The sequence below is a fragment of the Rhinopithecus roxellana genome, chromosome 11, assembly GCF_007565055.1.
Source record: "Rhinopithecus roxellana isolate Shanxi Qingling chromosome 11, ASM756505v1, whole genome shotgun sequence".
Taxonomy (NCBI): domain Eukaryota; kingdom Metazoa; phylum Chordata; class Mammalia; order Primates; family Cercopithecidae; genus Rhinopithecus; species Rhinopithecus roxellana.
The window spans coordinates 137497103-137513528 of NC_044559.1; the positions used below are offsets into that span (position 1 = coordinate 137497103).

The 16426-nt window shown below is 40.6% G+C and overlaps 1 protein-coding gene across 6 annotated transcripts in view; it reads left to right on the forward strand.

Annotated features, from left to right (window-relative positions):
- Positions 1–16426, forward strand: part of RUFY2 (RUN and FYVE domain containing 2) — a 61384-nt gene that overhangs the window by 13704 nt on the left and 31254 nt on the right. For 4 of the 6 annotated variants that reach the window (XM_010375249.2, XM_030941538.1, XM_030941539.1 and 1 more), the window contains exons 8-13: positions 5553–5622; positions 7284–7385; positions 7522–7638; positions 10631–10798; positions 12186–12283; positions 14722–14841. In XM_010375249.2, coding sequence (XP_010373551.1) covers positions 5553–5622; positions 7284–7385; positions 7522–7638; positions 10631–10798; positions 12186–12283; positions 14722–14841 — 675 coding nt within the window. Of the gene's footprint in view, positions 1–5552; positions 5623–7283; positions 7386–7521; positions 7639–10630; positions 10799–12185; positions 12284–13036; positions 14531–14721; positions 14842–16426 lie in introns of those variants that run through there. The other 2 variants (XM_030941540.1, XM_010375258.2) reach the window with 2 other exon arrangements.

A 16426-nucleotide genomic window follows, 5' to 3' on the forward strand; every position in this document is an offset into this window, starting at 1 on the left:
CCTGGGAGGTGGAGATTGCAGTGAGCCGAGATCACGCTATTGTACTCCAGCCTGATGACATAATGAGACTCTATCTCCAAAAAAAAAAAAAAAAAAAAAAAAATAGGCCAGGTGTGATGGCTCACACGTGTAATCCCAGCACTTTGGGAGGCTGAGGCAAGAGGATCTCTTGAGCCCTAGACTTCAAGGCTGTAGTGTGAACTATGATCGCACCACTGCATTCCAGCCTCGGTGACACAGTGAGACCTTGTCTCCAAAAAAAAAAAAAATTATTATTAGCCTGGCATGGTGATGCATGTCTGTAGTCCTAGCTACTTTGAGGCTGAGGCGAGAGGATCACCTGAGCCCAGGAGTTTGAGACCAGCCTGGGCAATATAATGAGACCCCCATCTCTTAATAAACAATTATTATTAATAACATATTTTACACTCTTTTTTTTTGGCACTGTATACAAAATCCAATATGTATTTTACCCTTAAACAGCACATTTCAATTTGGACGAGCCACAATTTAAGTGTTTAGTAGCCACATGTGGCTCATGGCAGCCATACTGGACAGCACAGGTATAGTGAGTGTGCTATCTAATACGTGCTATCTAATTAGAAATGAACTGTTCTCATTAATTACATTTAATAATTAGTAAAATATCTTTCTCTGGGTGATAGGATTATGAATAATTTTTATTTTATTCTTTGTACTTTTCTATATTTTCTGAGTACTACTCAATGAATATGTATTATAATCAGAAAATACAATTAAACATTTTCCCATTTTAGGACAAGAAACTAATAAGCTGTGACTCTTGCTTTTTCTCTAAAATTGTAGAAATAGGAAAGACTTTGTATCGATCTTTTTTAAATGGAGTTTTAATAGAAATCATAGGAAATACACGTATATTTTGTAATTTGTGTTTCTGAGATTGTATTTCTTTTTTTTTTTTTTTTTTTTTTTTTTTTTGAGACGAAGTCTTGCTCTGTCGCCCAGGCTGGGGTGCAGTGGCCGGATCTCAGCTCACTGCAAGCTCCACCTCCCGAGTTCACGCCATTCTCCTGCCTCAGCCTCCCAAGTAGCTGGGACTACAGGCGCCTGCCACCTCGCCCGGCTAGTTTTTTGTATTTTTAGTAGAGACGGGGTTTCACCGTGTTAGCCAGGATGGTCTCGATCTCCTGACCTCGTGATCTGCCCGTCTCGGACTCCCAAAGTGCTGGGATTACAGGCTTGAGCCACTGCGCCCGGACTCTGAGATTGTATTTCTAAATGCAAACTTGTAGTTGCTTAATTATGTTAAAACTTCTAATCATTTTTTGGTAACAGGTAATATTAATATGTTCATATGGCTCAAACTTCAAAAGGCACAAAAGGAACATAAAACAAAAGTCTCCCTCTCCCTGATCTTCATCCATCTAATTTCCCTCTTCACAAGTAATTAATATATTAAGTTCTTGTGTATACAGAGATACTTTATGCTCATAGCAATAATATGTATATATATTCTCATATCTCTTCCCCCTCCCTCTTCTTGCATATTAGGTAGCACACTTTCACACTACTCTATACCTTACTATTTTCACTTAACTTTTTTTTTTGAGACAAAATCTCTTTGTGTTGTCCCTGGCTTGGGTGCAGTGGTGCAGTCTCAGCTCGCTGCAACCCCCACCTTACTGGGCTTAACCGATCCACCCACCTGGGCCTCCCAAAGTTCTGGGATTACAGGTGTGAGCCACCATGCCTGGCCAGCAATTTATCTTGGGGTTATTCCACTCAGTTCCAAATAATTTTCTTTTTTTTTTTGAGACAGAGTTTCGCTCTTTCACCCAGGCTGGAGTGCAGTGGCGTGATCTCGGCTCACTGCAACCTCCGCCTTCCAGTTTCATGTGATTCTTCTGCCTCAGGCTCCCGAGTAGGTGGGATTACAGGTACCCGCCACCGTGCCTGGCTAATTTTTGTATGTTTAGTAGAGATGGGGTTTCACCATATTGGCCAGGCTGGTCTTGAACTCCTAACCTCGTGATCCACCTGCCTTGGCCTCCCAAGGTGCTGGGATTACAGCGTGAGCCACCGTGGCTGATCCAGTTCAAAAGAATTTTCTCATTCTCCGTTGTTTAAATCATGTGTGTTAATCAGTTACAGCAATACTGGTGTCTGACTTTTGTATACCTTATGTTTTATAAATGTTTCATTGTACCGGGAGCAGTGGCCCATGCTGTAATCCAGCATGTTAGGAGGCTGAGATGGGAGGATCACTTGAGCTCAGGAGTCTGAGACCAGCCTGGGCAACATGGTGAGACCTTGTCTCTATACACCAAAAACAGTACAAAAAATTAGCTCGTCATGGTGTTGTGCGCCTGTAGTGTCAGCTACTCAGGAGGCTGAGGTGGGAAGATCACTTGAACTTTGGAAGTTGAGGCTATACTGAGCTGAGATTGTGCCATTGCACTCCAGCCTGGGTGACAGATGAGACACTGTTTCAAAATAAATAAATAAATAAAAATAAAAGTGTTTCATTGCTTTTTCTTTTTCTTTTCTTTTTTTTTTTTGAGACAGGGTTCTCACTCTGTCAATGCAGGCTGGAGTGCAGTAGCCTGATCTTGGCTCACTGCAACCTCTGCCTCCAGGCTCAAGCGATCCTCCTGCCTCAGCCTACCAAGTAGCTGGGAGCACAGGCTCGCTCCACGACACCCAGCTAATTTTTTGTATTTTTGATAGAGCTGGAGCTTCACCATGTTGCCCAGGCTGGTTCAAACTTCTGAGCTAGGCTATCTGCCCACTGTGGTCTCCTAAAGTGCTGGTATTATAGATGTTAGCCACTGCTCCCGGCCTTTCATTGTTTTTCTAATAAAGAGTAGTTATTGTACATTTAGACTATTTCAAAAGTATAGAAAACATGTAGAAAAAAGTAGAATTCACTTTTTTACGGAGCCTTAGTCTTGTCGCCCAGGCTGGAATACAATGGCGCGATCTCAGCTCATTGCAACCTCCACCTTCCAGGTTCAAGCAATTCTCCTGCCTCAGCCTTCCAAGTAGCTGGGATTACAGACATGCACCACCACACTGGGCTAATTTTTGTAATTTTAGTAGAAACGGGGTTTCACCATGTTGGTCAGGCTGGTCTCAAACTCCTGACGTTGTGATCCACCAGCCTCAACCTCCCAAAGTGCTGGGATTACATGTGTGAGCCACCGTGCCTGGCCTGAATTCACCTATTATTCCTCACTCAAAACTACTATTGAGAGTTTGTTTTCAAAGTGCTTTTCTTGATGATTATTGTATCCTCACATAAAGGCTATTGTCCAATTTTATAGAAAAGAAACTGAAGCTCAGGAAGGTTTTGCAACTTTCTTTTATTATTATCATTATTTTTTGAGATGGAGTCTTCCCCTGTCACCCAGGCTAGAGTGCAATGGCGCGATCTCAGTTCACTGCAACCTTGGCCTCCTGGGTTCAAGCGATTCTCCTGCCTCAGCTTCCCGAGTAGCTGGGATTACAGGCGCGTGCCACCATGCACAGCTAATTTTTGTATTTTTAGTAGAGAGAGAGTTTCATTATGTTGGCCAGGCTAGTTTTGAATTCCTGACCTCGTGATCTGCCCGCCTCGGTCTCCCAAAGTGCTGGGATTATGGGTGTGAGCCACTGTGCCTGGCCAGTTTTACAACTTTCAAGGTGACACAATTAGGAAGTAGAAAAGCAGGGCCCTTAGTCTTACGTCTCCTAGACCTGTGTTTGTCTGTCGTACCATCAGGACATCCTAGTGCTAATTGTGAAAAACTCAAGTTGTCTACCTAAGAATGATTATGTCTTAAAAATGATTTAATATGATTGGGAAAACATTTTTCTTGTTTCACTAGTAAAATTAAAATACCAATACTTGTTTCTGAGGCTGGTGTAAAATTTATTGTATCTATTATTGATTTTGCTGAAACATATTATATATAGAATGTTACATTTTATTAGAGAAGGTTTTGAGATGGTAGTATCAAGCAGGCCTTGAACAACATTCTTGTTTTTTTGAGATGGAGTTTCGTCCTTGTTGTCCAGGCTGGATTACAGTGGCGTGATCTCAGCTCACTGCAACCTCTGCCTCCCAGGTTCAAGTGATTCTCCTGCCTCAGCCTCCCAAGTAGCTGGGATGACAGGCTCCCACCACCACACTTGGCTAATTTTTGTATTTTTAGTAGAGATGGGGTTTCACCACGTTGGCCAGGCTAGTCTCCAACTCCCGACTTCAGGCGATCCGCCTGCCTCAGCCTCCCAAAGTGCTGAGATTACAGGTGTGAGCTACCACGCCTGGCCAGCATTCTTAATAAAATGTACAATAATGTCCAGTCTTGATTCATTTAAACAAAAATGCAAGAAACAAGTGTGTTCATCTGGCATAATCTGACCTTCGACTATTTCCTTTGAAAGACAGCGTGTTTAGCTGCCAGATACTTGTTACTAAGAACCTGATACTAGGTATCTCATCTTCATATTTCTCAAAGCATGGTTGACTTTGGACATCTCTAAGTTCTCATGAAAATGGATGGGGAAACAAAATGGAGCTTGAATTAAAGACCATTGTTTATATGCTTCATCAAAACACATAATTATAAAGTAGACATTTAAAGTTCATCCTTTTAAATATAATTTTAACAATACTTAGTAATCTCTGTGTGAAATTTTTATTCCCAAATATTTTCAGTTAAATTTAAGAAGGACCCTGGCCGGGCGCGGTGGCTCAAGCCTGTAATCCCAGCACTTTGGGAGGCCGAGGCGGGCGGATCACGAGGTCAGGAGATCGAGACCCTCCTGGCTAACACGGTGAAACCCCGTCTCTACTAAAAATACAAAAAACTAGCCGGGCGCGGTGGCGGGCGCCTGTAGTCCCAGCTACTTGGAGGCTGAGGCGGGAGAATGGCGGGGACCCGGGAGGCGGAGCTGGCAGTGAGCCGAGATCGCGCCACTGCACTCCAGCCTGGGCGACACAGAGAGACTCCGTCTCAAAAAAAAAAAAAAAAAAAAAGAAGGACCCTAAGAAGACAATGTAAAAAAATGAGTATGCCGGGTGCTGTTGCTCACGCTTGTAATCCCAGCACTTTGGGAGGCTGAGGTGGGTGGGTCACGAGGTTAGGAGTTCGAGAACAGCCTGACCAACATGGTGAAACCCTGTCTCTACTAAAAATACAAAAATTAGCCAGGCATGGTGGCATACGCCTGTCAACCCATAGGCTGAGGCAGAAGAATTGTTTGAACCCGGGAGGCGGAGGTTGCAGTGAACTGAGATTGTGCCACTGCACTCCAGCCTGGGCAACAGAGCGAGACTCCGTCTCAAAAAAAAAAAAAAAAGAATCAGTAGCACCAAATGGAATTTTAATAGAAATATTATTTTGCTACACTCTTTATTGCCCTCCTAGCTAAATCAAGTTATCCAAGTTAATGAAATTTTCCACACCCAGAAATGTGGACAGGGCAGTTGGTGCCTGTCAGTAAGCATAGTAAGTCTAGGATAACATATTTTTTCGTGCTTTTTTGAGTTTGTGTGATTTTGAATGAGTTTTTTTCTTTCTTAATTTCAGCAGCACAGTCAGCAGCCTCCATTCAAGAGTTGATTCATTAGAAAAGTCAAATACTAAGCTGATTGAAGAGGTATTGTCTAATGGATAAATGTATTTCATGGAACTAGTGTTTGTGATCTTTTTCCATTTTAAGTATGAGTGCATTAAACATACACACACGCGAACATACACTCATCATTGTGATGCGATACTTGTAATACAGTTGTAACTGATGATTATAAGTTCTAGAGAAACTGTATATTCTTAGGCAAATCCTCAGTTATAAGAATCTGTGAGATACTACATTTGAAATACTCAACTTCTAAAAATGAGCCTCAGAGATGAAACTCACAGAAACTCTTCAGTAGATAAGCTGTGATGTTCATTTTAAAATCTGGATGACCTATATTTACCTAGTGTAATCACCTATAGTTAGAAATTCTTGTTAAGTGCAGTAAACCACCATGGCACATGTAACCTGTATAACAAACCTGCACGTTCTGCGCATGTATCCCAGAACTTAAAGTATAGTACAAAAAAAAATAATGCACATTAAAAAAAGAAATTCTTATTAAAATGATACTGTCCCTCTGTTCCACTGTTCCACTAGTCAGATTACTTTTCTTCACAGGCATCACTGCATGATCATGGTGACCTTTTTTCTACCATCCCATGTGTAAAACTCATCCCATGTGCTCTGGTTTCTTATGTTGTGAAAGTAGCTATCTGGCGATCCCAGAGTGCATTTGAAGTAGACCCAGAAATTTATCTCAGCTCTCTTTTTTGTAGAGTTGCTTCTAGGTGTGTTGTTTTTTTTTCTAATCTATTAAACCAAAGAATTATTACTTAACATATTTTCAGAAATATTTAGGCTTCTGGTATTTGTATTGTGAACCCTATTTTCCATGTTAATTAATATTCTCATTTCTTTTAAAATTGGCCCAATTTTTCCAAACCAAGGAACACATGATAACTTACATGACTGCAGTTAAGAATGCATCTTTATTTTGATGGTTAGGCTCCTGATCGGGACCATTATAGAGCTGCTCACTAGTTTGTGCCTCTTATTGACTTTAGTAGGACTGTGAAGTTCAGGTTGATCCCTGATAAAGTGTTCAGAAATGTGTTAATTGCAAACCATCATTAGGGAATGGTCTCTGCTTTGCTTTCATAGAATCTCTCCATTCTGGGCCTCGGAGTCCCACCACTTAATCATTCATGTTTAACTCATGGTGAGAATTGTCTCTTGTTTGTTGTAACCACTTAAGTTCCTGTTACAAGTCCAGATTTCATGGGGTGTCCTACTCAGTTACCACAAATGTCTGTATTACATTTTTCAATGATAGCACAACCTCCTTTCCTTATACGTGTTTTTATCTTTACACAAGTCTTTAAAGCTTTTGTTATTTAATGCATAATTCTCTATTTGTTTACTCAGAAACTTTGTATTCTGGACATACTGTAAATCATACAGTAAGCATAATATATTTATTATAAGCATAACAAATTAGCCTAATGTGTTTCAGCTATAAAAATAGGAATAGTTGAAAAGGAAATAAGAGTTTAATTTTTAAAATTGGTATCTTGGGATAATAGCGAGCATATTTTTCTTATGAACGTTTCTTTGAATGTGACAGACCTTTTGCTGGTTGTGAGATTTTATTTTCTGTTGTTTATGGCCATGCACATAACCTGGAAAGCAAGTATAAGGGTGTTTAAAATCTTTTTTCTTGCCTGTTTCATAATTTTTAGTTAGCAATAGCAAAGAATAACATCATTAAACTCCAAGAAGAAAATCATCAGTTACGAAGTGAAAATAAATTGATTTTGATGAAAACACAGCAGCACCTAGAGGTAAGTATAGACTGCTTTCAAGCAGACAATCTCATGTCAGAAATTACTATTTTTAGGGACTTTTGCATGAAGTAGGTATTTCTGTGCTGTATTAATAGTAGTGATTATAGAATGAAAAATTTTGTTTTCTTCCTAGGTTACCAAAGTAGATGTGGAAACTGAGCTTCAAACATATAAGCATTCTCGTCAGGGGCTAGACGAAATGTACAATGAAGCTAGAAGGCAGCTTCGAGATGAATCTCAGTTACGACAAGTAGGTTATATTAAAAATTATATTAGCAAGGCCGGGCGCGGTGGCTCAAGCCTGTAATCCCAGCACTTTGGGAGGCCGAGACGGGCGGATCACGAGGTCAGGAGATCGAGACCATCCTGGCTAACACGGTGAAACCCCGTCTCTACTAAAAAATACAAAAAACTAGCCGGGTGAGGTGGCGGGCGCCTGTAGTCCCAGCTACTCGGGAGGCTGAGGCAGGAGAATGGCGTGAACCCGGGAGGCGGAGCTTGCAGTGAGCTGAGACCCGGCCACTGCACTCCAGCCTGGGCGGCAGAGCGAGACTCCGTCTCAAAAAAAAAAAAAAAAAAAAAAAAAAAAAAAAAAAAAAAAAAAAAAAAAAAAAAAAAATTATATTAGCAAAATCATCCTGGGAGTAATTTACTCTCTAGCAAGCACCATTTAAAATCTCTTTCAGCCTTATCCTTTTTGGTGTGGTATATAGCAAGTTCACCCCTTAATCTTCTCAAATTTTCTAAGCTTCCACTATATCAATGTTTTGTTGTTGTTTTAAGACAGAGTCTCACTCTGTCGCCCAGGCTGGAGTGCAGTGGTGCGATCTTGGCTCACTGCAGCCTCTGCCTCCTGGGTTCAAGTGATTCTTGTACCTCAGCCTCTCAAGTAACTGGGACAAGGCATGTGCCACCAAGCCCGGCTAATTTTTGTATTTTTTGTAGAGACGGGATTTCACCATGTTGGCCAGGCTGGTCTCGAACTCCTGGTCTCAAGTGATCTGCCTGCCCTGGCTTCCCAAAGTGTTGGGATTATAGGCATGAGCCACTGCGCCCGGCGTATTATTGTTTTGAGACAGAGTCTCGCTCTGTCACCCAGGCTAGAGTGCAGTGGTGCGATCTTGGCTCACGCAGCCTCTGCCTCCCAGGTTTAAGCAATTCTTGTACCTCAGCCTCCCAAGTAGCGGGACTACAGGCATGTGTCACCATGCCTGGCTAATTTTTGTATTTTTTATAGAGATGGGGTTTTGCCATTTTGGCCAGGCTGGGCTTGAACTCCTGGCCTCAAGTGATCCACCTGCCTCGGCCTCCCAAAGTGCTGAGATTATAGGCATAAGCCACTGTGCCTGACCTGTATCAGTGTTTTTTAAACTGTAAGTTACAATATGATTGTGAATGAATGGGTTGTGACCAACATTATAGTAAATGAAACAGAACAACATATTCAAATATTAGGAAAGTCATATTTAAAATTAACTTGTTTTTTAACCTTTGAAATTGTGAAATATAATGCCAACAGAAAAATATGAATATATAGCTTTATGAATTATAACGCAAATAACCTGTGTAACCACCACCCAGGTCAAGAAGAGAATATTGCCCATCTTTTTAATCATCTTTGCTGTTTGTCTTTAATGTTAATAAATTTCTTTTTCTTTCTTTCTTTTTTTTGAGATGGAGTCTCCCTCTGTCGCCCAGGCTGGAGTGCAGTGGTGTGATCTCGGCTCACTGCAAGCTCCGCCTCCCGGGTTCACACCATTCTCCTGCCTCAGCCTCCCGAGTAGCTGGGACTACAGATGCCTGCTACCACGCCTGGCTAATTTTATTGTATTTTTAGTAGAGATGGGGTTTCACCATGTTAGCCCGAATGGTCTCGATCTCTTGACCTCGTGATCTGCCCGCTTCAGCCTCCCAAAGTGCTGGAATTACTGACGTGAGCCACCTTGGCAGGCCAATAAATTTCTTAAGATAAATTATAAGAAACTTTTTAATTCTTCTGATAAAAAATTCTTAAGAAATTAAACTAAGGCCGGGCACGGTGGCTCAAGCCTGTAATCCCAGCACTTTGGGAGGCCGAGACGGGCGGATCACGAGGTCAGGAGATCGAGACCATCCTGGCAAACAAGGTGAAACCCCGTCTCTACTAAAAAATACAAAAAACTAGCCGGGCGAGGTGGCGGGCAGAGCTGAGATCCGGCCACTGCACTCCAGCCTGGGTGACAGAGCGAGACTCCGTCTCAAAAAAAAAACAAAAAAAAAAAAAAAAAAAGAAATTAAACTAGTTGCCCAGGTGTGGTGGCTCACACCTATAATCCCAGCACTTTGGGAGGCCAAGGCTGGTGGATCACAAGTCAGGAGATCGAGACCATCCTGGCTAACACGGTGAAACTGTGTATCTACTAAAAATATATATATATAAAAAAAAAATTAGCCAGTTGTAGTGACAGGCCCTTGTAGTCCCACCTACTCAGGAGGCTGAGGCAGGAGAATGGCGTGAACCTGGGAGGCGGAGCTTGCAGTGAGCCAAGAATGCGCCACTGCACTCCAGCCTGGGCGACAGTGTGAGACTCCATCTCAAAAAAAAAAAAAAGGAAATTAAACTGTGTTTTGAGTTACTTTGGCCTTTACTTGTATAGGCCACTTCATTTCCTTTTGTTTAAGGAAAATTAATATTCAATTTATGAAGCATAAAAATGATTAATTCTTGTACCAGTAAAAGAGTAATGATTAACAGAATATAGAAAATGCCTTCATTTTAGCAAAAACTGCATTTGAAAATATTTACTTATTTTTTGAGACAGGGTCTTACTCTGTTGCCCAGGTTGGAGTGCGGTGGTGTGATTTCGGCTCACTGCAACCTTTGCCTCCTGGGTTCAAGTGATTCTCTCACCTCAGCCTCCCTAGTAGCTGGGACTACAGGCGTGTGCCACCACACCCGTCTAAGTTTTTGTATTTTTTTGGTAGAGACGGAGTTTCACCATGTTGGTCAGGCTGGTCTCGAGCTCCTGACCTCAAGTGATCCATCCACCTCGGCCTCCCAAAGTGCTGGGATAACAGGTATAAGTCACTGCACCTGGCCCTGCATTTCAAAATGTTTATTGTGTTGTTAGAGGGCCTGGTTGATTCCCTTTAGTGGACTTAAAAAGTGTAGTCTGTATATTGAATGGACAATCTTTCTTAAAGTATATCTAATTTTTACATCCTGAAGTGGCATGTGAATTGAGGATATATTGAAATTGCAGGATGTAGAGAATGAGCTAGCAGTACAAGTTAGTATGAAGCATGAGATTGAACTTGCCATGAAGTTGCTGGAGAAAGATATCCATGAGAAACAAGATACTCTAATAGGCCTTCGACAACAGCTAGAGGAAGTTAAAGCAATTAACATAGAGATGTATCAAAAGTTGCAGGTAAGGATTGTTCTTAAATTTCATTTTATGGAAATTGAAAGTGAATATTTGTAGAAAGGTTTTGGTTTTTAAGAGATGAGCCCATTTTAACTGTGCCGTATTAGTTATGAAGGCCAATGCCTTTTTTTCCTAAATGAAAGCTCTTAAATGTAATGAAAAAGGTATCAACAGAATATCCCCTGTCTAAATTTTTAATGTTGAAAGGTTAAGAGTATGAAGATTAAATCTTTTGGGAAAACTCTCAATTTAAACTACAAAACATTTTTGTGAACTTCCTTTTACAGTGTAGTCCTAAGAAATATTTAATTTTGATTGAAATGCTACACTATCATAATAGTAAATTTTTTTTTCTTTTTCTTTTTTTTTTTTTTGAGACAGAGTCTCGCTCTGTTGCCCAGGCTGGAGTGCAGTGGTGCGATCTTGGCACACTGCAACCTCTGCCTCCCAGGTTCAAGTGATTCTCCTGCCTCAGCCTCCCTAGTAGCTGGGACTACAGGCATGTACCAATACGCCCAGCTAATTTTTGTGTTTTTAGTAGAGATGGGGTTTCACAATGTTGGCCAGGCTGGTCTCGAACTCCTGACTTCAGGTGATCCGCCCACCTCGGCCTCCCAAAGTGCTGGGATTACAGGCGTGAGCCACCATGCCTGGCCCATAATTGTAAATTTTCTAAGATGATATTGCTATTAAGTAGACTTGTTGCCAAAATCCTTTATTTAATTAATTTGCAAAATGTCATATTTTACAAGAATGTATTCTGTCATCTTCCAAAAATATTGAAGGTGGTGTTTTTTTCCTTATTATATTTTCGTTTTTAAATTTTTTCTTTTTTTCTTTTATTTTCTGTAGAGATGAGGTCTCACTATATTGCCCAGGCTGGTCTCAAGAGATCCTCCCACCTTGGCCTCCCAAAGAGCTGGGATTACAGGTATGAGCCACCACACCTGGCCTATTACATTTTAAATGAAGACTAACAGAGGCCAGGTGCCATGGCTCATGCTGTAATCCTGGCACTTAGGGAGGCCAAGATGGGAGGATTGCTTGAGGCCAGGAGTTTGAGACCAGCCTGGTGAACATAGCAAGACCTCATCTTAAAAACAAACAAACAAAAAAAACGACTAATAGCACTGCTTTGTATCACACAATTATGTGTATAAAGTAACTCTGTTCATTTCAAAGTAACAGTCCCATAGCAAAATGGTGTGAGAAACTTATAAATACTCAGGTTAAAAGATGAAAACTCTACTTGGGAGGCTGAGAGGTGGGATAGCTTGAGCCCAGGAGTTCAAACACAAACTGGGCAGCATAGTGATACCCTATTAAAAAAAACCACACACACAGAAAAAAAAAAAATCAAAACCACTGTAGCTTTTATTTTTATAAATAGGGTTCTGAAGATGGCTTGAAAGAAAAAAATGAAATAATTGCCCGACTAGAAGAAAAAACCAACAAAATTACTGCAGCCATGAGGCAGCTGGAACAAAGGTACAGCATTTCCAGTCTTAGTTTCTTTTTTTCTTTTCTTCTCCCCTTTTTCTTTATTCAGTTCCGACACCTGCCACAAAAACCATTAGGAAGACATAGATTAGGACATATTTTTTGTTTAAGCCCAGCAGGATTTTGTGTTTTTGTTTTGGTTGTTGCATGGAATCAAGTTGCTTTATATTATGCTGAATCATTTGAAGTTGTCATATTGTAGATTTTTCTTAGAAGCCTAATATCAGTAGTTTCATGTTATTCAATTACATAAAACAAATACACAAATAAAAACATCAAAAAAAGTAAAAATGAACAAACAGAGTGAGATTATCCCTAATTGATTTCCATGCATGTTAATTATCGTATTCTTTGCCATTCACCATCTGTTTATATGAAATCAAGCATTCCAAATTGGTGGTTTAGTTTTGTTTCTTTGAGCTAGGACCCTCAACCCAACTGAAGATATAATTTTGTTTAAATTGAATTGTTTTATATTGGCATTTTTCACTTTTATTGTTGGAAAATGTAATGTATTTCCATTGCCCTGTCATGTTGGTGTCAACATATGTCTTTTATCATTGCTTTCTTTGAATCTATTTATGAAAAACATAACTATTAATGCTTTATTGACATGAATATTCTTTTATTGACATCCTCTTTCTTCTTTTTTCTTTTTTGTTTTCTTTATCCCCATTTTTACATTTTGGACATCTTTATTACCTTTTTCTGTCTTTGATTTCTTTCCATTCCATTATGAAGTGATAACGATTTGTTAACTCAAACTAGGACAATTGCAATGTCATTGGTGAAATGTGCCAGCAGTGACACGCAGGACCAGTACAAGCTGGTCAAAGATATATCTTTCTGAAGACCACTTGTATTTAAACAGACTAAATGAAAAGAGAATCAACAATTTTATAATACATTAACTAGAAAGGAGTCTATGCTACTAAAGATTCTAAAAGGGTGTTAGGAACCCTGTACATTTCTTGGTCAGCTGCTGTGGTAATACACTGCCATTAAGCAGAGTGGGTGCACTTGGATTTCTAGACATACATTCCTCAAACCTTGTGCACGAAGGGTGATTTGAGTATTGACCCTTTGGAGGTCGGGATTTTCAAATGCAGTTTTATCTTTTTAGCTACTTTTTGATGAAAAATATAAAGATTGTTTAAAAATAACTTAACCTTTGGTTTTATACTGCATTGGCACAGATATTTTTTTCTCATTGGCCCACTCTTTGCCCAACGGTTCCCTTACCTGATTTTTACATATGCTTCAAAATAACTTATAACCCAGACTGGCCAACATCCTGTGCTTCAGCTTCTCAGTTTTCCAGTTCTCCCTTGCCCTCTTCTGTGATAGCACAACTTCAAGGCCTACCTCACTCTTTTATTTTCCTTTCTGTAACCTTAGAGAAAAGCTTGGGTCCGTCCCCACCACCTGAATATTTTAATTTAATCTTAGATTTGGAGATAACTTGAATGATAACTCTCCTTTCCTTGGAAGCAGCATTTATACCCCTGAAATATGTGAGGGTTGTTCCATTGGTATGGTTTTAGGGAAGAAAGGAAGAGTTTTTTTAGTTAGTTGAACCGAAATTTCTCTTGTAATTTCCTGCAAGGAGTTAATATCCTTTGAATCTTGGTAAATATTTTCTTATAAAAATATTGAGGTTAAATATAAGAAATCCTAGATGGCCAAAGAAGGCAGGGAGTGGAACTAAGCACAGGAAAATGCAGCGACTTACAAATAAAAACAGGAAAGATGAAAATCACAATATTTTAGCTAATTTTTAATATTAAATGGTGAGGAACAAAAATGATCTCTAGTGAATGATGCCAACTGGCACCAAATTCTTTTTGAATCTTAAACATATATGCACACGTGCACACACACACATGCATAGAGCTTCGGCATAATTTAGTAAATGCATAAAGATGCTGTAAGAAGGAGTTGGCTATCATTTGGAGTAATTGCAGGTCTTTGCTCTTGGCCTTGTAGCACACTTGATTCCTGGCATACACATCCTAGCTTAACATATAACTGTGGCTTCTTCACCTAGTGTAGGCATAAATCCTTTACTTTTCATGGTTTTGAAAAAAGGTAGTAACATACCTATTATGCTTTGAAATTTGATTCATTATGCTCTGCATAAGTGGTAAAGGCTGTATTGCTTTGCACTGTTAATTACGAACAAGAAATAAAACAAATTTGAAGATAGTATTCTGGGCATACTACATGTTATATTGACAAAAAAATCACAGAACAACTTCTAGACATTGTGTGACTCTTTCACGTTTGAGTTTGTGAGTTTTTCCCCAAACTTTGTTTTCGTTTAGAAATGTTTCTATTTCCCCATTTTTCTTTTATTTGTCTTCTTCACCCTTTTACACCCTAGTTCTAGCCTCAGTTTTACCCAAAGTTGATTTGAATTACACCAGATTGCAGCAAGCAGAGAAGGCGCAAATGGAAGCTGAAGATGAGGACGAGAAATATCTACAAGAATGTCTCAGTAAATCTGACAGTCTGCAGAAACAAATCTCCCAAAAGGAGAAACAGCTGTGAGTATTTCACTCTTAGAAACAAATACTTGTGTTAACATAACCCCCTCATTTTTTTGCACATGATGATAGAATACCAATATTTTTATTTATCTAATGATACCAGCTAGCTTTTAGTGTTTACTTTAAAAAACAACAAAAAGGGCCGGGCGCGGTGGCTCACGCCTGTAATCCCAGCACTTTGGGAGGCCGATGCGGGCGGATTACAAGACCACAGTGAAACCCCGTCTCTACTAAAAATACAAAAAATTAGCCAGGCGCGCTGGCGGGCGCCTGTAGTCCCAGCTACTCAGGAGGCTGAGGCAGGAGAATGTCGTGAACCCGGGAGGCAGAGCTTGCAGTGAGCTGAGATCCGGCCACTGCACTCCAGCCTGGGCGACAGAGCGAGACTCTGTCTCAAAAACAACAACAACAACAACAACAAAAAGGCCAGGCGCGGTGGCTCATGCCTGTAATCCCAGCACTTTGGGAGGCCGAGACAGGCAGATCACGAGGTCAGGAGATCGAGATCATCCTGGCTAACATGGTGAAACCCCGTCTCTACTAAAAATACAAAAAAAATTTAGCTGGGCGTGGTGGCGGGCACCTGTAGTCCCAGCTTCACGGGAGGCTGAGGCAGGAGAATGGCGTGAACCTGGGGGGTGGATCTTGCAGTGAGCCGAGATCGTGCCACTGTACTCCAGTCTGGGCAACAGAGCGAGACTCCGTCTCGAAAAAAAAAAAGAAAATATAATTGTGATAATACTTATGTTTTTACTCCCTTTATGATTTACAAAGTACTTTCAACTCTGTTTTGCTGTCTTCTTGCTCTAGGAGAGTTTTATTCATTCTTCTGTTATTTAACATTAATCTGATGGTCATTATATTTCTAGGTGCTGAGTATAATAGGCTTTTGTAACTACAAGAAACTTATATTACTATTATTATTATTATTATTATTATTATTTTGAGGCAGAGTTTCACTCTTGTTGCCTAGGCTGGAGTGCAATGGCATGATCTCGGCTCACCGCAACCTCCGCCTCCCAGGTTCAAGCAATTCTTCTGCCTCAGCCTCGCTAGTAGGTGGGAATATAGGCATGTGCCACCAGGCCCAGCTAATTTTGTATTTTTAGTAGAGATGGGGTTTCTCCATGTTGGTCAGCCTAGTCTCGAACTCCCGACCTCAGGTGATCCACCCGCCTCGGCCTCCCAAAGTGCTGGGATTACAGGCATGAGCCACTGCGCCCGGCCTAAGAAACTTATATTATTAAAGGACATGCTGTTTTCTGAGAATATATATGTATGTATTTTTGAGATGGAGTTTCACTCTTGTTGCCCAGGCTGGAGTGCAATGGCATGTGACCTCGGCTCACTGCAACCTCCACCTCCCAGGTTGAAGTGATTCTCCTGTCTCAGCCTCCTGAGTAGCTGTGATTACAGGTGTCTGCCACCATGCCCAGCTAATTTTTTGCATTTTTAGTAGAGACAGGGTTTCACCATGTTGGCCTGGCTGGTCTCAAACTCCTGACCTCAGGTGATCCACCTGCCTCGGCCTCCAAAGTGCCGGGATTACAGGCATGAGCCACCGCACCCGGCCGATAACATT